General features: G+C 38.9%; 1 protein-coding gene across 6 annotated transcripts; it reads left to right on the top strand.

The window, feature by feature from the left end:
• The first annotated feature begins 874 nt into the window (after positions 1-874).
• tlcd3bb (TLC domain containing 3Bb) lies at positions 875-20,310 on the top strand. Of its 6 annotated transcripts, none has more exons than XM_035404064.1 (8): positions 875-1,589; positions 3,112-3,184; positions 3,592-3,791; positions 5,645-5,728; positions 7,309-7,531; positions 10,381-10,476; positions 14,097-14,206; positions 17,305-20,310. In XM_035404064.1, exons 3-8 carry the CDS (start codon positions 3,667-3,669, stop codon positions 17,558-17,560), a joined length of 894 nt encoding a protein of 297 aa, XP_035259955.1. In that variant the 5' UTR covers positions 875-1,589; positions 3,112-3,184; positions 3,592-3,666; the 3' UTR covers positions 17,561-20,310. The 6 variants fall into 6 exon arrangements, with proteins under 6 accessions (XP_035259955.1, XP_035259952.1, XP_035259953.1 ...); XM_035404061.1 differs by having other exon boundaries at positions 875-1,635; XM_035404063.1 differs by having other exon boundaries at positions 876-1,589; positions 3,112-3,155.
• The last annotated feature ends 1,762 nt before the right edge of the window (positions 20,311-22,072 follow it).

Here is a 22,072-nt window from a genome sequence, read left to right as displayed (position 1 = left end):
CAACAGTTTTTCATGGGTCGGGACCAAAACAACCACATTGGGAGAGTATGCTTATTTATTTATTTACGTACATACACAGTATGTACGTACACATACATACATACAACCCGCACAATAAAAAAAAATCAAATACAGATACACATAATACTAGGCCACAATGAAAAGAAACACTAGACATTGAAATGTGTAGAGTTGCAAAATTAAAAACTGTCCAAAGTATGTGCACTAAAGACCAGGTCAAGCACAGACCATAGTAAGTGACTACATGTTTGATTGGCTTTAAACCAGGTTTTTAGTTTGGTTTGCTTTTAGTGTTTTAGAGTAGTTAGTTTCAGCAAGTCTTATTATGGTGAAACAGACCATAACATTACGATATTCAGTTATATAACTATTTCTATTCAAAATATCTCTCAGACTGTAGGCTACTGCAATTTCAAACTAGCTAAATAAATTATAGATGGAATTAAATGGATATTTAGACACAATTCTGTATTTGCATTTAGATATTTTCCATGGACACTGCTTTTGTCGTTTGTACTTTCTCCTTGTGACTGACTGTGTTGTAGCTTATTATTTTTCTGTAAAATGTGCATTTAATAAATACACCTGTTCGCAAAAAGAGAATAAATTCACACAATGGAAACCCTTTTCCCCTAAATATCAAAGAGCTCGACTCACGTTTTACAAATCTGCCGTGGGAAGAAAAAACCTACCTTTACAGTTTAGAAGCAAACATGCTGAGAAACAAAGTCACCACTGGCACCTCTCCAATGAATGACTGAATGGGAAATGGAATATTCCCTATTCATACACACATTGGCGTTTTGACTAAAGTTGATCCCGCTTTGACGTTGAATTTAATTTTTTATTAGGAGGTGAAATATGGAAGGTTTGGTAACACAAGAATCCATTCATCTCTATAAAGCATACCTGAATTAGTCAGAGAGGGGACAGAGAGAGAGGGAGGAGGACGGCAAAAGCAGGGCACGTTCGCTAGCTAACTGGACAGAGGCTTTAACGTTAAGCGACGATTAGATTTTCCCCCACAGAAAAAAAACCCGTTTTTCATATACAGATTACAACGGAATAGAACAAATAATCCAAATGTTTTATAGGTGAAACATTTGCTAACATGGCTAGCTATGTTAAATAGTCTAGCTAGCTAATCTCATACAGCAAGCTAGGTTGCTGGCTGCTAGCCCATCAATCGATAACGCGGAATTACAGCTAGCTAACGTTAGTTATCTAGCACACAGGCAGGCAAGCAAGCATGCAAGCGGCATAGGCAATTGGCTGGCAGCAAACACACGTAGTCTAGCAGTCAACTGAAAGGTGACCGCTTACCATGCAAATTAAACCTAAGGCCAAGCATTAGAAAGCATTTGCGAGCTTAGTAAAAGACTGAATTCTGACGACGAGAGACCGGTGTGCACGTAAGAAAGCGCAGAGAGGAAACACACATTTTGTTGCCTCATGCGCCTCCTAGGTTTTCTTCGTTTTGTCTAGCCAGCTATTGAAAATACAAAACAAAAACCATGTGGACCACCTTAGCGGATACCGCCCGGACCCTGCAAATCGCCTTCCCTGGGGTACGAGTTTCTTCGGGCCGCTGACCGGACGCCACGGAACCCCGACGTAAATTTCTCCTTCTAACTGTCTCACTTGTAAACCCCTCTTCCCTATGGGCAACCCACCTTCCCCGTCATCCTTTCATCCTCTGTCCCATTTTGTGCTTCTATGTGTTTTTGAAAGGTAACTAGCATTTTGCTGACAAATTTCACACTACTAATATTGACAGGGCAGCGAGGGGCCTGATTTCACCACTTGGTTAGCAGTGATATCATAGTTGTTCAGCTATTTTGGCTTGTTAGTTGTGTATGTTGCATTGTCTGACCCATGGTATGCATGTATTAACTAGCGTTCATGGTAACAGTTTAAGTAACGCTATAACGTTATCATTATTATTAGCTTGCTGGTTATGGTAGTTCCCCCAGATGTGTTGGTTCGCTAACTAGCTAACAAATTATAGCGTCCTTTAGTTCACGAATTCAAATTGCATCAGTAAGACAATATGAGCCAGCTATGATATAATTATTTTTTTAAACCCCAAACATTTTGCTTGCTTACTAGTAGATGGTTAGTTTACTGTCGCTGTGTAGGCAATTCTATATTTGCCAATGATTTCGTATTGTAAGCAAATTTCGTAGCTTAAATATATTCATGCTTAGTATTAGCGAACAGACAAAATGCAGGTCCAGCGGTATAATTGTTGCCTATTAGCTTACGGCTAACGTTACGTTGCATGGTTGCCTTATAAGAGCGCGCCGTTATTTCATTCTACAAACAGTATCCATCTAGCGGTATTAGCGCATTGCGCATTTCACCAATACAGCACTTACTGAGTGGCTTGTTTGGGGCCCATAAATTGATCAGTTATTGTTTCCTAAATATGTCTATGGTAGTGCCGTTTTGCATGTGCTAGGTTTTAATTTGTGCTTTAAACTGGCACGTATGTGCCGTCCGACCTATTGTATCAGTTTTGTTTTGTTAGTCATATCATAAATATCAGTCGGCAGCACAGCACAGGCCCAGTGATTTAATTAGACCGTCTTGGGACAACAAAACTATTCTGCTGCTTGTCTCTTTTGTAACTATTTCTCTCGTCAGGCCCTTGTTCTCTGTCCTCGGTATTCATTTCTCCATGCATGTAATCATTCTCTCTCTGTCTCCCTCTCTCCCTCTCATTCCCTGTAATCTTTCTAAATCTCCTGCTCTCTAATCCGTGCCAAATCTATTTTGGTTTAACATTTCCCCTTCCCCCCTCTCCTCTCACTTCTTTCCCTTTCTCTCACTCCTGTTGTGTTTGATGGAAAAGAGAGGAGTGGGAAACTTTAGTTTTCACTTCTTGACATTCTCTTTGTTGTGTGTTTTTGGAATTCATTCACTTTGCTTATACATATTATGAGTCTTGTTTAAAGTGGATTTCTAATAATATTCAGCTGTTTAGGGTTTAGAGCATTTCAAGTATATCCTGACAATATTTGTCTAATTAATTTTCTTTCCTCTCCATTCTTTGTTCTGTCCCTCCTTCCTCTGTCTCTTGCTCTGTAGGTTGAACAAAACAGTAGTTGGCTTTAATAAGGATTCATTATCAGGTTAATAGTGGAGAGGGAGGGCCTGTGAAGTAAGCATATTCAGGAAAGAAAGCAGAAAATATTATGGCTTTCTTAATCCATTATAAAAGCATTAATGACCTCCCCCAAACAAATTAATTTTAGAGAGATCACATTTTATCTAATTTATCACATTTCCCGAGTTTCTAAGACAAAATGGAAAATGTAATTTTCCCATTCATTAGTACGCATTTATATCAATTAGGCCTATATGTTATGTTTTTTATTACCATATAATGCTCTCATCCCTAAATAAACTCTACTTGATAAGGATCCAATTTGTGAACATAAAAGGATAAAACGATAAGATGGTTTCTTTAACCTCTTGGAAACATGTTTGTAACTGTTGTTTTTTTTAAAATAGAGTGCAGTTTAGTTGAGTTTAGGATTTTTGAAGACATAGTGCCACTGTTTTCAGAGGGAACAGCACGACCTAGTCTGGCACCGGTGGACTGTTGCGGATCTTCCCTATCAAGAGCAAATCCGTGGGACCATGTTGAGTATTTTAGCCGCGGGATCCATCTTTTTCCCAGGACTATTCCTGCTGTCGAAGCGTTGTCTTAAACACATCCCAGGACTAAGATGGAATGAAGGGGATGCTGTTATTGTTTCTGCCAGGTATGAATAGAGGACATGGTCCTAAAGAATTTACTGAATTTACAGTGCAGTGAAAAAGTATTTGCCCCTTCCTGATTTTCTCTATTATTACATATTTCTCGTGCTGAATGGTATCGGATCTTTAAACAAAATGTCATATTAGATAAAGGGAACAACGTAGAAAATATTTTTTAAATTATTTCATTTATTTAATTAAATAAGTTATCTAACACCCATGTAAAAAAGTAATTGCCCCTTTAAACTTAACTGGTTGCACTACTTTTAGCAGCAATAACTGCAACCAAATTCTTCCTGTAATTTGATATCAGTCTTTCACATCGGTCGGTTTTCGAGCATAAACTGCTCATTTCAGGTCCTTCCACACCATCTATATTGGGTTCTAGTCAGGACTTCGACTAGGCCACTCCAAAACTTTAATTTTTTCAGCCATTCAGTTGTGAACTTGCTTTTGTGTTTTTGATCATTGTCTTGCTGCTTTACCCAGTTACGCTTCAGCCTTCAGCTTCAGCTCATGGACAGATGACCGGAATTTTCTGGTACAGAGCAGAATTCATGATTTCTCCAATAATGGCAAGTCGTCCAGGTCCCGAGGCTGCAAAGCATCCCCACACCATTACACTGCCACCACTATGATTGACTGTTGGTATGATGTTCTTACTGTGAACTTCTGTATTTGCTTTATGCCAGACAAAATGGGACCTGTGTCATTAAAAAAGTTACTCTTTTGACTCGCCTGTCCATAGAACATTATCCCAAAAGGCTTGGGGACCTTAGTTGAGGTTAGAGAGGCCTGCCGTTCTTTGTTCTATGGGATCTTTTGTGACTTCCTAGAAGAGATGTCACTGCACCCTTAGAGAAATTTTGGCTGGCCAGCCACTCCTGGGAAAATTCACCACTGTTCCAAGTGTTCTGAATTTGGAGATAATGGATCTCACTGTGGTTCGGTGGAGTCTCAGATCCTTATAGGGCTTTGTAACCCTTTTCAGCCTGATGATATATTTCAACAACTTTTTTTTCTTCCTCATCTCTTCTGGAATTCTCTTTGATCGTAGTGTGCTTGTAGAAACTTTGTGGTGACTACCTCACTTGATGGTAACGTTCAGTATGAGTGAGGTTATAGTTCTTCTGTGCTGGCTGCATTCAATCAGCTGAATATAATTATAAATTAAATTTGGTTAATTGAGTAACTAAGGGGGAAATTACTTTTTCACATGGGTGATATGGGTGTTTGATTTTCCTTTTTCATTAAATAAATGAAACCGTAATTTAAAAAAACGCACTCTGTTTCCCTTTGTCTATTTCAGCATTTTGTCTAAAGATCTGAAACCGTTAAGTGTGACAAATATGCAACCATTAAGGAAATTAGGATGGGGCTAATACTTTTCGACGCCACTGTTATTTTTGTATTTAGTTGGATATCAAAATGAGTTGTGTGTTGACCAGAAATGCTGTGCATTTTACACATCTTAAAGGACTTTAAGCTGACTGAAGCCTTTCTTAGATCAGACTGCTAGGTGTTTCATTTCCAAGAAACCTTAATCTATTGCTTAATAACTTGAGAGGGAGTGTGGCAGCTTTTTTGCCTCTGAGCATTACCGTTTCTGCCTACTACAGAATTTTTTATTTTAAATGTAGCATGCATTTCTATGTTAAGTGCATTCTTTACTTAACAGAATATTTAATTAATAATGCCTTTTCCATTAGAAAATGTGTCCTATGTGTAACATTAATTCCAGCTCCTTCTGTAGCAGTGCTATAGTTGTGCTATGTTTAGAAACTATTCTGACTTGTAGATGGTATATTAATGTGACAATATAACCTATTTAAACCCTTCAGTTGTGTTTTCATTTCAGATTGGTCTCTTCCATTCAGGCAGTCATGGCTTCTTCAGCAGGTTACATCATTGCAACTTCCTGTGATGACATCATCGAGGACCAGTAAGAACACTGTCATCATTCATTATTATTGCTTGGTTTTTTGACATTGGATATCATGTCCTGATTTTGGTTGTTGGATTTAAAAGGGTGCCAATGAGGGTGTCCATGAATTGTAGCAGTATTTGCCTGGTAGTTCATTTTGTCTGTCGGCATTTTGCAAAAGAGGGTGAATGAGAGATGCCGTAAAAGGGAGCTCAGTGGAGACTGTTCTGACTCAGTACAAACAAGACAGGCTGACTCAAGCCCATGTTTCCTCTAAAGCAGTGGTAACCAATTCTGTTCCTGGAGATCTACCATCTTGTAGCTTTTCACTGTAACCTTAACAAAGCACACCTCATTCAACAGCTAGAGATCTTTGTTGAACTGCTAATTAGTAATCAGGTGTGCCAGATTAGGGTTTAAATGAGAACCTACAGGATGGCAGATGTCCAGAAACATTGTTGGTTACCACTGGTCTAAAGCAAGCTCCAATTTACCCCACTGACATCTCCACTGTGCCGTTACTTGCACGGGTATACAGTGTTTGTAGCACTAAAATGTTATTTAGGAGGCATTTAAATAAATTAATGAAGTTGCAGGCACATTGAGTAGCCATAAACAAGACTACATTACTTCAGCTCAAAATTGAAGTCTACTTTTTTTCTCTGGACCCACTAACATGTGTTTTGATAAGTTACTGTTGCTGTTCATTTACAAACCACTCTTGGCGAAATTAATTGTCTGTTGGTGTACCTGAAAATGGCATAGTAAAGCTATATTTAAATGCATTGCTACACTGTATAGTTTCTGCGTATTCTTCCTTCAAACAAGTTTTAACATTGACTACAAATTTCCATGGGAATAAGAATTATCAGTGTTAAATTTGGATATTCATTTGCATCCCTATTTTGAAACCACGTGTCTCCAGTTACCACAGGTAATGTCTGTCTGAGGTGACTGGGGTCAAGAAACGTAAACTAGCTAATTACACAAACCAATGAAATGAGAGGGTTTTTTCAGTTAACAGTGCATATACGTGAATGTTGGGTTCTAATCACCACTTCACGCCGGAGGCAAAAATGAGACATTGTTTGCATGTGAATTTCATTTCTACTAAAGCGGTAACGTTGGGTGATATACTAGTACTTTCCGTTTTTTTTTTACATCTGAATATCTGAGAAAATCTGTGAACATATGGTAATGGTGAAAGGGTATTTATTGTGCGACTTGAGTTTTTTTTTTTTTTTTCTTTTTGTACATTGTAGATATAGCCTTTTTAATGTAAATCTTGGGAGACAAGTAAGGAAGAAAATGTATCCCTGCAAATAGGATTAGGCTAACTGAATACGTGTACCCTCAACCCTTAACTTCACCCTGCCATCTCCTATGCAGAATTAAAAAGTAAAGTAAATTAACTTTGACTTTGTTTGCTTTGCCTTATTTTCTTGATTGTCATCGAAGTATTTTGAGCAGTGTTTCACCCTTGATTATGTGCAGTGAAACAAATATTGTAGTAAACTCAACTGTATTTTCTATATAATATGTTTGTGAACATAACTATGTTTTTATATATTCACGTTCTTGATCTGTTTCTCTTCCAGACACTGGCTAACAAGCACCTACATCCTATTCGCAGTGCCCTACTTCGTCTATGACATCTATGCCATGTTTATGTGCTATTGGCACAAACTGCAGGTCAAAGGTCATGAAGATGACCATGGCCCCAAGCCTATTGGTGCAGCCCTGATCAGCTATCTACGAAGAGAATTCCTCATGGTCCTACATCATGTTGTCATGGTCACTGTCTGCTTCCCTGTCTCTGTGGTAATTATCAACATGGAATTTCTAAAATAATCTTTATTAGGCTTGGTGTGTGTGTGTGTGTGTGTGTGTGTGTGTTTTTGTATACATTTATATTGTATGGCTTTCTGCCTTTTTATTCACTATTTAAAGAACAGCAAACAGAAGATAATAGTAACATGAACAAAATGGTTCTGGCTACAGCAAGAGAAGGTCTAGAGGGACAGAGCAGCAAGCTCAGACAGTTGTAGGAAAAAAGGTCTCTGTGTGCCTGAGCCCTAGGCCTTTTATAGAGCCTAATAATTAGGCTACTGGTGTTAGCTTCCCTGATTGGCAATTTGGCACAGCTGCTGCCATGCCTGTGACTGCGTAGGACTGATGTTATTTAAGGTCCTATAGCTCTCCCAGGTCACTAAAACAGCAAGGGACCGTGCACTAAATACATGAGCAGGTGTGTGTGTGTGTGTGTGTGTGTGCGTGTGTGTCAAGAGATTGACTGGAACCAAATCCAGAATATACAGCAGTGCTCCTTGACCAGGGTGGGGAACCCCTGATCTATATATCTTAAACACCCTTGATATTTTGAGTTTTTGCAATCATTATTTGATAAAATTTCTGTTTTTCTAATTGCCTGATATAATTACGTTAATATTTACACCCCATGTGTGTATATGAGAATGCAGTGATAAGGAATGTAGTGCGAAGCAAAGATTGCATATGGAGAAGATGAGGTAAATGGCAGATATGTTGTCCAATGTAAGTGCATGCAGTGAGTCCTATTTATTAGAGATGCAGACTGCAGAGTCTGCATGACATAGCCATAGTCTGCTCCCCTTGGTGAACCATAATGGTCGCCATCTGCTTCCCTGTGTCCGTGGTAACTGTTGCTGTTAGTGGCTGCATAGCAACCAAGTATCAGCATGACTTTAATGTGTAATGTGTTTTCAATAGATAGGGAAAAGAGTGAGATAATGAGAGGGTGTGAGAATTGATGAATAAGGTTAATGAGCAAAAAGAAAAGGTGTGTGTGTGCGTGCGTGCGTGCGTGCATGATGTCAGAAAATACACCCTGTATGGTTTTACAGATTTTTCTGTAATTATTTATTCAAACAAAAATAAGCCAGCATGCAGAAAGCTGAAACGATAAGTGCACCCCATGATTTAGTTGCTTGCAGTAACCTGAAGTAATCTTTCTCTGTTAGTTTATCAGACAGTTTATCATAAGTTTATTCTGGCCCACACCTTGTTACAAAACTGCTTCAGCTCAATCGTATTTGATGGTATTCATTTATGCACATCTCAGTGATATAGAGATGAATTCATGGTGGACTTGATTGTGCGGTGTGCAGGTCCTTTGGCTGCAAAATAGTAGCAAATCATCGCACCATCACCACCATACTTGACGGTTGGCATGAGGTTCTTGAGGTGGCAGGCGGTATTGGGTACTGTGCATTGTAGCCAAACGATTCCAGTTTGGTCTCATCTGTCTAGATGATGGTGATCCAGAAGTCTTGTGGTTCATTCAGTTGCTGTTTTGTAAACTTGCTGGAATTGTCTTTTTGAAGAGAATGGGTTTTCTCCTGGCCACTCTTTCATGAGTGTCATACAGTCTGATCTTGGGGTCATTTTGGATACATATGACTGCCACAGATACTGGCCAACTAGGGCTGGCCCCTACTATTCAAATATTCGATCATTAGGTAGACATACAGATTTTAATTCAGGATTTGAATGGGCCTCAGACGTCTGATGTAATTCTGAGCAAAACCTGTACCCATATATGGATTTCCAGATCAAAGCATAATTTCTCTGTGGAGAAAATGAATGGGAGTTTCCCATACCTATGGCTGTCACAGTTTGTAATTTAAACTAGCGTTTAAATCCTGGACGTTTTTATCCAGACACATTTCTCTTGAATGGCACTGGATCCACTGACCTCTGATGCTGCTTTCCAACTGATATAATTAGTTTGCTAACAGCAAGCTGACACTGCTGGGAACGTTATTTGTGTCACAGCTGGCCTGCTGGCTTGTCAAACTGGTCAAAGCTACCGTTTGCCAGCATAAAATTTTTAAAAAATACTCAAATGACTAATAAATTACTAGTGAGAACAGCAGCGATAGCAACAACAAAGATATTTACAGACATATATACAACTGTACAAAACAAATGTATGATTTATTACGCTAACAGGCAAGGGCAAACCGCTAACTTGTGTGAATGGTAGCTGGAAATATAGCCCTCTGTGTGATGTTGTAATTGTTCGACGGGTTGCTAACCACTTAGCCGTTTGCTATTTGCCTTTTAAATTTTGAAATGGTAAAAAGCATTCTTTTGTCATATACAAACAAATGTCCAAATGTCATAAATTATTTTGAAGGAATTGGGAAAACACCATTCATTTCTCCCATAGGCAGTCTGTTTTTTCTTTTTGATCCTGTAGTCCTGGAAATGGTTATGAAATTGAAGGGAATAGCGACACAACATTGGACAGCGCTTCATCCTACAGCAATAAAATAATCCCAAACATACTGTTAAGGCAAAAAGAGGAGTTCCAGAAACTGGGAAATTATTTACTGGCCAAGATCTTCACCCAATCAATCCAACTGGACATGCATTTCATATTCTGAAGAGAAAACGTAAGGCAACTAGCCCCCAAAACAAACAGAAGGCTTGAGATGGCTGAAGTACTGGCCTGACAGTGCATCAATAGAGAAGATACTCAGCATCTGGTGATTTTTATGGGTCACAGATTTCAAGCAGTCATTGCATGCAAAAGATATGCGACAAAGCACTAAACATGACTACTTTCATTTGCATAACATTAATATGTCCAAAATATTGTCCTAACAGCCCTGTCTGTCTCCTTTCAGTTCTGGCGCCAGGGAAAGGGAGATTATTTTCAGGGTGTCATGTTCCTGGCTGAACTCAGCACACCATCTGTTTGTTTGGGAAAAATTCTTATTCAGGTACAGAAGACTTCTTTCTCTTTTGCATCATATCTCCTGTATGTATAATATACACACGTACATAGTCTGTGTCAGGGCTGACCAACCCTATTCCTGGAGATCTACCATCCTGTAAGTTTTTATTTCACCCTAATTTGACACACCTAATTCTACTCATTTGCAGTTCAGTGAGATGTCTGGCTGTTGTATGAGGTGTTATTTGCTAGTGTTAAACTGAAAACTTACTAGATGGTAGATCTCCAGGAACAGGGTTGGGTAGCCATGTGTTTTTCAACAATACAAAGCAAGATCACACTTACCCTGAGATTACACTTAGAGGGGAACTAATATGACCAATAAATGTCAATATTTAACCATACTTGTTTTTAGATATTTGTCTCCACATATTAAAGAATTTGCCTGAGTAATGCATTTTACTAGCAGCAACGTCCACTCAGGAGCTGGTAATTCCCAAAAAGCACTGAACTTTTCTTAGACCATGTAAGGCAGAGCTCCTCCCTCCTGCTCCAGGGAAAGTGATCATGTGCTCGTATAGACAACTTTCCCACCATTTCCTGTGAAACGTGTAGTAATGTATGATTTCAGTGAGAACATTTTGAGCCTGAGTACCCTGCGCCGATGGAGAACTAAAAGAGTATGCAAGGCAAGAGGAAATCCCAGCTAACTAGCAACACAGTGAAGTGTTCAGTGTTAAATCCACTCTTACAGCGTACATATGGTCCCCGTTGGACTCGTATGTGCTCTGTTAGAGTTGAATTAACACTGGACATTGTCCTGTGTAGCAGTTAAGTGAGTCAATGACTGAAGGATGGAAAGACAGCAATGAATTTCAAATGAGCCATCACCTAACCTGCTTTTCCATCAAAGAACTGTTTTGTTATGAAAAAGCCTGCTGGGCTTGGCTATAGAACTGTGGATACGAGCTATCTCCTCAGTTTGTTCAGTTTTAAGTTTTAACTGCGTGAAATCTCAAGAAATCTCAAAAAATCAGTCACACGTTGTGATCACTCCTCAATATTTTGGGTTCTTTTAATTGCTTTGGTTTATATTTATGTTTTATAATGTTTTCATGAATTTTGCTTCATAGCTATTACTCTTTGACCATTTGTACTGAGATTCACTGTTAAGATTTTTACAGTTAAACATCCAACTGGGATTCATTTATTTATTTATTTATTTTTATACAACCAGTCTCTTAATCAGTTTGTAGAAAATGTATTTACGGTCTGCTATAATGTATTCCTGCTTATTTTTAGCCCTGCAGCAATGTAGGTTTGGCAAGTTGCCACTTACACTAATCAAATTTTCCACAAAGCACAAACAGTTAATGGTTGTCCGTTACTGTTTTTGCTTCAGTGAACAGGTATGCGCACTTCCAGCAGTTGAAATCCAACTGATTTTACTGTCTGTCTATAGTTTATCCAGTGAAACCACATGTCCTCTTCCTAAAGTAACCATTTTTCATGTAGCACATTGTAGAAAATGAACACAGTTGAAGTGATAAATGAGAAGTCCTGGGATGTGAATTGCGGACATTTATTATTGATGACATGCAAAGCTATTTCTGACATAATATAGCCTTAAGAGAGTACATCCTCCTTTAGTGGACATTAAAAGTGCCTATGAACAATTAACAGCTCTTTCGGTTTTGTCAGGTGCAATTATGACTGGAATGATAACTAGCCGTGGGTCCCCAGGACCAAGTTTGGAAACAGGCACATTTTTCCATTTCTGATTCCTTGTGTTATATGATATGTTTCTTACTCGTAATTACACTTGGCAATAGAGTGTTACAGTTCGTAGTCCTAAAACACAGAAGTGAGTTCGCATTTTTGAGCCATGGCTTCCCTCGGCAGATTTCCTGTGCTTTTTTCCCGTAGGGATTTTGTTCTCTGCGGAAAGTAAGGTCTGTGGTTAACGTAAGCCTAACAGAGTTTCACGTTTTGTTCTTTGAGATAAATTGCACCCATTAATATCTCAACCGTGAATTTCGAAGCTGTTATGTGCTTTAAAAAAGTAAGTTGCTAACAAGCTGCTACACTGAAACTACAACATCGCTCACATTCTAGCAACCGCCACTCAAGTTTCCATACTAGTCTGCCTGCACTTGACAACCATTGTAGTTTCAATATAGCAACTTGTTTGCAACAAAATGTGAAACCTTCTTAGGCTTATGTTAACCGCAGACCTTATTTTCTGCTGACAACAAAATCCCTATGGGAAAAAAGCATTGGAAATCTGCAGAGGGAACCCATGGTGGAAGAAACTTCCAAGTTGGCCTACAGAAAGACAACATCACTGTAACACTCTATTGACCATTAGCAAAATCTCCACAAGACCTGCCCTCCTTAGAGACTGTTGCTATGTACGACAAAGGAAGCAGATGGAGTCAGCTGGCAGCATTTGCTTGAATGAATTGCCGCAAGAAATTACAGATGGTTTTTGAAAGAATAATCCAGTATCTTTGTAAAGTAGTTTGGCTTGATACAATTGTAAATAATGTATAAATAGGAAATGCGTTAATCTGTGTAAATACTGAAAAATGAAGACGTTGTTTGGTCTTTCATTGATGAAGTTCTACAGAAGGTTATCTGCCATTTAGCCTAGCTTTCTAACATTACTGAATAGTTGGTTGGAATAGCAATACTATGGCAAGATTTGCAAAAAAAAAGCTCAACAAGTGCCTATTAATGTTAGCTTAGAGCTGTTTGACCAAGCGTGAGTAACTTTCAGTATTTGTAGGGCTGACGTATACCCCATTTACTCTACACTGTTTTTGAAGATTGCACCGACATAGCCTAACATTAATCACATGCAATATCTAGCCTGCCTACTGGGAGTTCTCTTCATACTTCCTTTTTTATCTATCTTGTCTTTTGTTATTTTCATTTATTATTTCTCTTCTTGTTTCAACACTGTTTTCTCTTTGCGTAGCTACACATCAGTGCTCGCAGGCTAACTTTAAGCATTTCATTGCCAGCTAACAACGACCTGTCTGCTGTATTGTTAACGGTGCATTTGACAAATAAACACTTATTTGATTTGATCACTCCGCTAACTTCAGTCAATAGACTAGACGTGTTATTTAATGTTATTTAATAGGCAGAATGCAGTTAACCTAGGAGCAAAAGTAGCGAGTAGTGTGTGTCAACACCATTGACTGCAAGTGTCAAAAAGTTTTATCCGCATCGGACAATTTACCAAGTTTGTCTTCGGCTTGGAGAATAGGTGTATGCTATTGAGATCTTTAACATATGTGTCCCACCAACAAATGTATATAAAAGCAAAAATTGTTACAATTTTGATTTAAATGACTTTAGTTTTAAGGGTACAATACAAATAAAAAATGTAACTTTGTGTCTTATGACACCTGCTGTGCAACCACTGATTAGTCCACCTGCCTCATGTAGCATTTGTGACTCAGCATGTAATTTGTGAAACTATTCAGATAAGAAGACCATACTGAATTGAATATTATCTATTTCTCCGCATAGGGTAGCATGTCCTTTACCCACTTACTATACTAACCCTTTCCCACTTTCTCTTTTAATTTGGCAATTAGCACTGTATTAATGCTCTATCTCTTTCTCTCGCATACAATCCTGCTCGTCCTTTCTCAGTACAAGCAGCAGCACACTCTCCTGCATAAAGTGAATGGAGGTCTTATGCTGGTCACTTTTTTCATCTGTCGAGTTCTTCTCTTCCCCTACCTCTACTACGCCTATGGCAGGTATGTTCCTTCTTATCTCTTCCTGTCCATCTTACCTGGCTCTCTTTCACTAATCTGTGTGTCTCTGCGTTTTTCTCTGTGAAAATGCGCATCAGCTACACTGCCATCCTGAACCACGGGCACCTATGATGAGTACAGTTTTGAGATGTGCTGTACTTTATGGAGTTGAAACTGCTCAGCAGAGCTGTAATCTAGACTGCCTCAAGCAAGTTTGATTCATGTTCGACTGGTGCAATTTGAGTGATATGAAATGGAATGTAATTGTGTGTTTTTCAAGACTGCAACCATAATGCCCAAAGTATGACTTGCAGTATTTCTATATGCATATTTCAGTATGGTGGCTACATCCTAACATTTGAGGACAAATAAGTGTGTCTTCAAGGAAAAACAATGTCTTGCAGTTTACACTGTGGCATGGGAATCCTTCTTGAGTAGAAGTTGTACGTTAAAAAGGTATACAATATGTATATTTGACTCAGATCAGATCGATTGCGTTGCCCAGGGTATTCAAGGGTTCAGTCAGTTTGGGGTCCATGTTTTATCACTATATAGTTCCCCCTCACTGGTCAACTGGGCACCCATAGACTGCATGCTGAAACCACATATGAAAGGTGTTCCTCTGACTCCACTTTGTACGAATTAGCTGTGGTCTGCAGTGTGAAAAGAACCATGGTTGTCTAATCTCTCCCAAATCGACAGTGGGGTTTGTGCATGAATGCTGCTGAGGTTGCAGAAAGTTGGCCATTCCAAATCAGGGCGGTAATTGGACATGCTTAGCACCACGTTGGGTGCCAAATTTATAAAAGAAAAAAATAATATGTATATTTACCTTTAAATATATATTGATAGGGCCAGACACTGCAACACCACCAAACAACATATTTGTCTAGTACCATTTAATACAGTATAATGTATCCTTGGCATTTTACGACATTTTTATGTAGCTTGAACACATTACGTGCATTTGTAGTATTTTGAGTGTTGAGCTGGGAAACTGACGGATTGATATGGACTTGCAATTAGCCTTCAAGTACAAATGCAGAAGCATGTAAAAATATGGTATCCCTGGCAATGATAATGACAATGTTACACATTACCTTATATTAGTAATGCATGAACCATGGTTTTGAAGGAGGTGAGTGTTGCTGTTACTCATTCTGTAAACTGTCTTGCTATATCCAGGTATGACAACTTTGCTAACTCGCTCGATTATTTAAACATACATTTAAAGCTAGCAAGATATTCAGTTTTGTAAAATCTTTAGCATATTATTGAATAAAGAATATTGCAAGTGTGTGTTATTTTTTTATTTATCTACCTTTTTAAATGTATCTCTCCATCACCATTGAATGTTACCAGCCTACTATTTTCAGTGTTCATCATTAGACACATTAGAAAATTAACTAGTAATGTTGACAAAACCATTAGACCAGTTTTGAGACAGATGTGACATTCTGCTGAGTAAAAACTACCTGTTTGTTATAAGTGTTGTTATGGAATATACAGTACATGTGTTGTTGGGTACATTCGCACAGTCTACCTGTTTGGTCCAGCTCCAATGTCGTTTGTGTTGTGTGAGCACTAGTTTTTGTGTGTTTTGTGACTGTAGGCGCAATGGACTATGGTCATTGTAGTCATTTCCAAGCTTTTTTCTGCGCAAACTGTGTCGTAGCTGGGAAAAACAATGCTTATTCACAAATTAAGGCAATTCAAATAATCAAACTGACATTGATTATTTAAACACTGAAAAAACACAGTCATGTCAGTTATTTGCTCAGCACTAGTCTCCAAATATACTTGGGTGGCCGTTAATTTACTTGGGCAACCCGTCCAAGTAAAACTTATGTATGGGAAACACTGTAGTATATGGTCTCAAAATTACTACTATTCATCTATAACTACAAAGAATATGAATCTGAGATCGATTCAAGACTTGGTCTGGAGTACTACAATTCTGCTGCTCAAATTGCATAGCTTTGTGAAGCACACAACTCTTTCAGTGTCCAGCCATTCGTGCAAGCCACATTTGAGCAGTGATTCAACAGCCTATAAACCCAGGCTTACACAATTTTGAGTTTGCTCCAGCTATTGTTATCCAGCTGAATGTTATCTATGACCTCACTTACAAGGCTAACTGTCAGGAACCAAAGAAAGGAAAGCTCCATGTAGAATTTTAGTGACATCTCTGCCGAGGGAAGACACTCATGATGGTTTAGCAAAATCTTCTGTTTGATTGCTTTTCACTACAAAACTGAATGGTTCTTTTCTCTGCAAGTACTTGTGCATGCATAGTTGTATACTTATAGCCACTCAATTCCACAGGCTGCTTTATGGAATTTTACTTTCAGAGACCAGTCTTTTTCCCCCGCACTGTTTCTCTCTTTTCTACCGTTGTCTTCGTGAGTTACAGCACTAATGAGCTAACAGTAATGCTTAAAGGACATGCTTTATCATTTATTTTTAACTCATCAGTAAAACTCATCAGCTGGACTTAAAAATACACTTTAAAGAATACAGGCACAACAACATTATAAATGTACTATTTGTACAGGTATTATATGGAGCAGATTTTTTATGTCAGTATCCTTTTCTTTATAAACAATTGTGATGTAATATACATTTTTGGGTTGCTGTGAATGTGAATTTGTACAAGACTGAAAATAAAAAGCAATTTAGATTTTTAGTGCTATGATTAACTTATGATTAACAGTGTTGATCAGGATAAGATTGGAGATTTTTGTGACTTATTTAAATGATCATTTCTTGTGTACTCTCACATTAACAAATCAATTGCATGGGATCAACCATGAATTTTCCCACTCATAATTGTGTGTAATATTCACAAATTTACATAAGAATGTTTTCCGTATCCAAGTGAGTTAATGTGTGCAGTAAACGATTGCAGAACATTTTCTCTGCAAACCACTAATGAATATGCATTTGTGAAAGCACATAAACATCTTGCACAGACGAAATGTCCCGACATCGTATAAATGCTAATTGACTGTAGAGTCTTGAGTGTATTTTGCTCTCTGGAGTGTTCACTTTAACTGCAGGTTTGTACCCCATACAACAGGCTTCTCTTTGCTTTGTTCCAGGTACGCCTCAATCCCATTTTACATGGTCCCTTTCTCAGTGCCCTGGCAGTGTAACCTAGGAGCCGCTCTTCTGATGGCCCCCCAAGTCTACTGGTTCTCCCTGATCTGCCGGGGGGCCTTTCGCCTCTTCACCGGCTCTTCTCGGTCACGCCGCCACCCCCCTACGGCCAAGGCCGATTGGGATGGTAATGCCCTGCCCCCTCCAGCCAACGGCTACAGCACCCGGGAGGCGGAGCAGGAGGCAGACACACACTGAGACCGGGGGAGGCAGGGGGTGAAAGGAGAGAGATGGGCAGGAAGGGAGGTGTGGAAGTGGGATAAAGCAAAGGACTGTGGGGGCTGGAGAGGAGGGACGAATGGGGTGAATGGGTTGTACTGTATTTTGGGTTTTGGAACTGCAGCTTGTATCCATACAGGTGAAGCAAAGCTGGTCATAGCACTAATAGAAGTAAGGAGAAGAAATGAATGGTAGAGAAGTAGAAGCAGAAAATGTTTTCTCTCACTCTTCTTTCTTCTTAGCAATCACTGTTAGACTAGATTCAGAGAGGTGGTAAAGCACTACTGATGATATAGTGATGCTCATCATGCAACTGAAAGTAAGAAAATTTGGGTTAGCAGAACAAAATGGCCTAATTGTTAAATGCTATGCTGAGCCTGCCAACTGGGAGGTTTATGGTAGTCAGTTGCAGGGTCTAATGGGGTGATAAAGTACAAGAGTGCTTACATTGAGGAAAATGATTGAAAGGCAAGTGAGTCGATGAGTATGATAGATGGTCTAAGGAACACTAGAATAGCCAACAGATTGTATTCTTTTAAAAGATAAAATCCTGTTAGGGGATGTAAGGGGTTTCAGGATTTAGGAATGTATTATATTGTATATGATAGTAAATTATTGTAGATGACCAATTCAGCTTAATTAACAAAGAAGAAAACAAACAGTATTTCATCATTTTAGTGTTTATTTCCGATGTAATCACCATCATTCATAATGTCAGTCGCTGTCAAGATTATTGTTCTCTGCAGGAAAAAGATAATCTCAAATGATTCCATATTATGCTGCCTTATCCCTCCTTATATTTTCCTCACCCTTTCTTTCTCTGTTTTAGTCTGGCTGTTACATTGTTTCATTTGCAGAAGGGGGCTGAAGTGTACTATTCTGGGCATGTGACAAGTGTACATAGCATTTGTTAGGGCGGGCGTACATTATACGATTTTCTCACGGGTTACGATATCAGGAGATCGGATGCCCTCTCGCACTTAACGAGGTTCAGATTGTGGCAACAGGTCGGATGATAGCCATAGACTATACAAGCTCCCGACCAGATCAGATGACGTTACAGTCGGCAAAGCACGGCGGGCGGAACATCATACACGGTGCCACCTCCTGATTGGTCGACGGGAATTAAAACTCAGAATCGGCTCACATGACCTCTCACACCTGACGAATTCAAGCCGATTGTGCCTGAATTTTTTGTGACATGTCAAAAAACAATAAGGAGCCCGTAGGCCAGTTGACATAATGTTTTTCTTACGATTTGGTCCCGATCAGGGAAAAAAACCGATCAGGAGACCGCAACTCGTATAATGTATGCCCACTTTTATTGTACAGTTATTGTTTGTGTCCCTTGCTTTTATTCGTTTTATTAATGTAAAAGCTTTATGTGATGTTTGATCGATACTCATTATTTATTTATTTTTTATTTTTTTATGGATTCAAAGGATTTTAGTACGGGTAGTCATTTACGTACACAAGGCTTATCCATGCCCCTGCTCCCAGTTACTTTAATACACGGTAGGGACAAAGAGGGAAGGGAACCCATTCAGTGGGAGGAATAAGGCAAAATGATGAACAGTTTCAACTGGACTCTAGCTTAGAGGCCATGGATTATTTGCAGCTTTTCCACAGAAAAACTGTACTAAATTATGGGGTTATAATGGGCTCCCTCAGGAAAAGCTATAACTAATCTGGGGCAAAGACAATGATTAAACTTCTGATACAGTGGATGTCATTGTAACATAATGCAATGTTATGTAGCAAATGAGATTAAATGAGTTGCTGCAGTAAATACAGTTCACAAGCTATGTTTAGTGGACTGCAGTGTGCTGAAAAAGATCAGAAACTGTACTCGATGACTGTAATGTCCAAAAGCTTTGTTCCAGCTTGGTACATACAAACCACCTGATTCAACTGAGCATTCGTAATTAAAACAAAAACTACATTTCCCAAAGTCAGGTATTGTTTGAAGAGCTATAAAATTATGTTGTATTCCACTTACCCAATAACTGGATAATCGAAACATTACTTTGTATTTACCGGTACATAAATCATGCAACACTTGGAGCATTGAAAAGTCACAGAACTACTCACAATTTGACTTACACTGCGAGTCAAAATAGTGTTTTCTTACATTTAAACAAAATGTTGTTTGAATACTAAAACTGTGCTGTGCAAGCTGCCCAGTATGTGGATTTTTTCATTATCTTGATGATGGAGCCAAAGCTATTGATTGATTTGTTCTGCCCTCAAGACATAATGCACATCTGAATCATTTTCCATCAGGTGCATACTATTATAGCCAAGGTACCGACCGTTGTCGATGTGATTAAGAATACACTGCAGCCCTCTGAGAAACAAGGGAACCCTCCATTTTAAAGCTAACTGAATAATAATAACCTACTGTACAATACTGCCCATTATTGCTTTGCACTCTGCAATTTGCACGATGACATTGAGACTGCTCTACCTGTATTTCTCTGGAGAAAAAAAAAATCCCCTCATTTTGCCAAGTTACCATGATAATTGGTGCTTGTCATGAAAAGTGTTAAAACGCATATACTGTATCTTCCATAATCTATTTATGTATTTATTTGTTTTGGAAGGTTCTGAATGTACATATTTATACATATTTATTGAATATACTGTATCTGCTTCTGTTCCTTGATTGCTACCTAAAGGCTGTACTGTACCTCTTATTCTCTTGGCAAAAATATACTCTGATGTCCTCCCTTTGGCTGTGAACTCATTTTTTGTGTGGAGGGTGTTGCACAGGTGGTCCAAATTGCTGACTGATGACATGTGTGATTGAAACTAACTGACAGACCGTGACTGACCACTGAAGAAATTACTAGTTAATACATATTTATTTACAAAAAAAATGATTGGGTTCACGTTAGATTGGTTCTTGGTTCAACATCCCCTGACACCTTTTTCCTCTATATATCCATAGGCTTGCAGTTATTGTCTGTTCTCTTCAATTCTGGGTTTTTCATAAGGGTTAAGTCCAGAGACTGAGATAGCCACTGCAACTCTAACTGCACAGAATGCTGACACTGAAGGACTCCCTGACTCACACACTGCACTTTGCTGCACTAATTTAGATTTGGTGGTTGTCCGACACATTAAAGGATCAATGATGGGCTTCCTGGTACTGACGGACAGGCAAATGTACTAACTACACTGAATGTTTATGTATTATAAATAATCTTCTATTTATCTTTTTGTCCAGGTGATATAAGCAATATACCACAACTACAACACTACAAAAATATGCCACTGCCACATGTCTGGTACTGTAAGAATCCCCTCAGGTATACCCAACAGCAGTATAGTATCTGTGCATCAAAGGAATTCTTGTAGTCTTACGACTGGAACGGGATTAATTTAAAGATATCTTGGTTATCTGACTCCAAAATAATGAACCTTTTCTTTCTGCTAACAGGTTTACATAGAAGGAGACTGGAAATGATCCAGCAATAGTGTGGCTCTATACAGATCGCTATCTATTTTGGAAGACACAGATCAAGCCTCTGGCTTTTGTAGCCTGCATTGATATAATTGTGTACCTTGCAACACTAGTGCATAGGCTAGTGACTATGGGGAGCAGATATCCTGAGTTCTATGTGTATGTTAGGACCTTAACACTGCTAGGTCTGCAGTGGTAAGTGTCAAAGGAATGCCAGGTTAAAGTGAATGCAGTTTATTGCACAGTGTGTTCAATAATGCCATATACAATGGTGCAAAATGTGTGTGTAGTGGGAGGACTATACACAAATGGTGCGCAGGAGATCGTGTTGACGATTCTGCTCGAACCATTCCACTGTTCCCCTGATTTACCCAAGGGTGAAATAAAAACCCCATGTCATCAAAAGAGATACAATCTTAACAAAACAACATAAATGATCCTGCTTGCGCTAACCTTTGTTATCTGGCTCGACGCTGACCCATGGGTATCAATATCTTTAGTCAGCGCCCACTATACCACACCACCAAAGACATTAGCTTGTTCCTCATAACATCGGCTTTCCAACAATACCAAACATGATTACGCTATATTATGGAGAACCTAAGGTTTACATAATGCTGATCCTGTACAAATGTTCTGTGACTGTGCACTGTCTCTTTATCAAAACCTGCTGACTCCCTGTCAGCACTGTAAACACAGTCTGCCTTCCTTTGGGGGTCTGATAAGGAGTACACTTTGTCCTACAGTTCTAATCACCAAACTGAATGCAGCATGTGTCAGCATGGGAACATTGCTGTCAATCATTTTTAAGAGGCAATTGATTTATCAACATGGATGACTGCGGTGTAATGTGGTAATTATCACCTGTGATCAAAAAAGGCTCTACCGACCTCCTCTGCTGATCTCTGTGGAGATGTAATGTGATCCAAATGTACACCTGTGATCAAGGCACTGACCTCATGCTGAAGGATGACTGAAATGCAGGTGAGAAAACCGCTTTGCGGAAAAATGGTAAACCTGGTCAT

This window comes from Anguilla anguilla, chromosome 2 (genome assembly GCF_013347855.1).
Source record: "Anguilla anguilla isolate fAngAng1 chromosome 2, fAngAng1.pri, whole genome shotgun sequence".
NCBI lineage: Eukaryota > Metazoa > Chordata > Actinopteri > Anguilliformes > Anguillidae > Anguilla > Anguilla anguilla.
The sequence above is the reverse complement of the archived record's forward strand: the minus strand, read 5'-3'. Positions and strand labels throughout refer to the sequence as shown.

Excerpts from the sequence above, each read along its gene's own strand:
- tlcd3bb (XM_035404064.1), top strand. The coding sequence starts at position 3,667 with ATGTTGAGTATTTTAGCCGCGGGATCCATCTTTTTCCCAGGACTATTC. Across the intron at positions 5,729-7,308 it reads GATGACATCATCGAGGACCA|ACACTGGCTAACAAGCACCT; the intron begins GTAAGAACACTG and ends TTTCTCTTCCAG. Across the intron at positions 10,477-14,096 it reads TGGGAAAAATTCTTATTCAG|TACAAGCAGCAGCACACTCT; the intron begins GTACAGAAGACT and ends GTCCTTTCTCAG.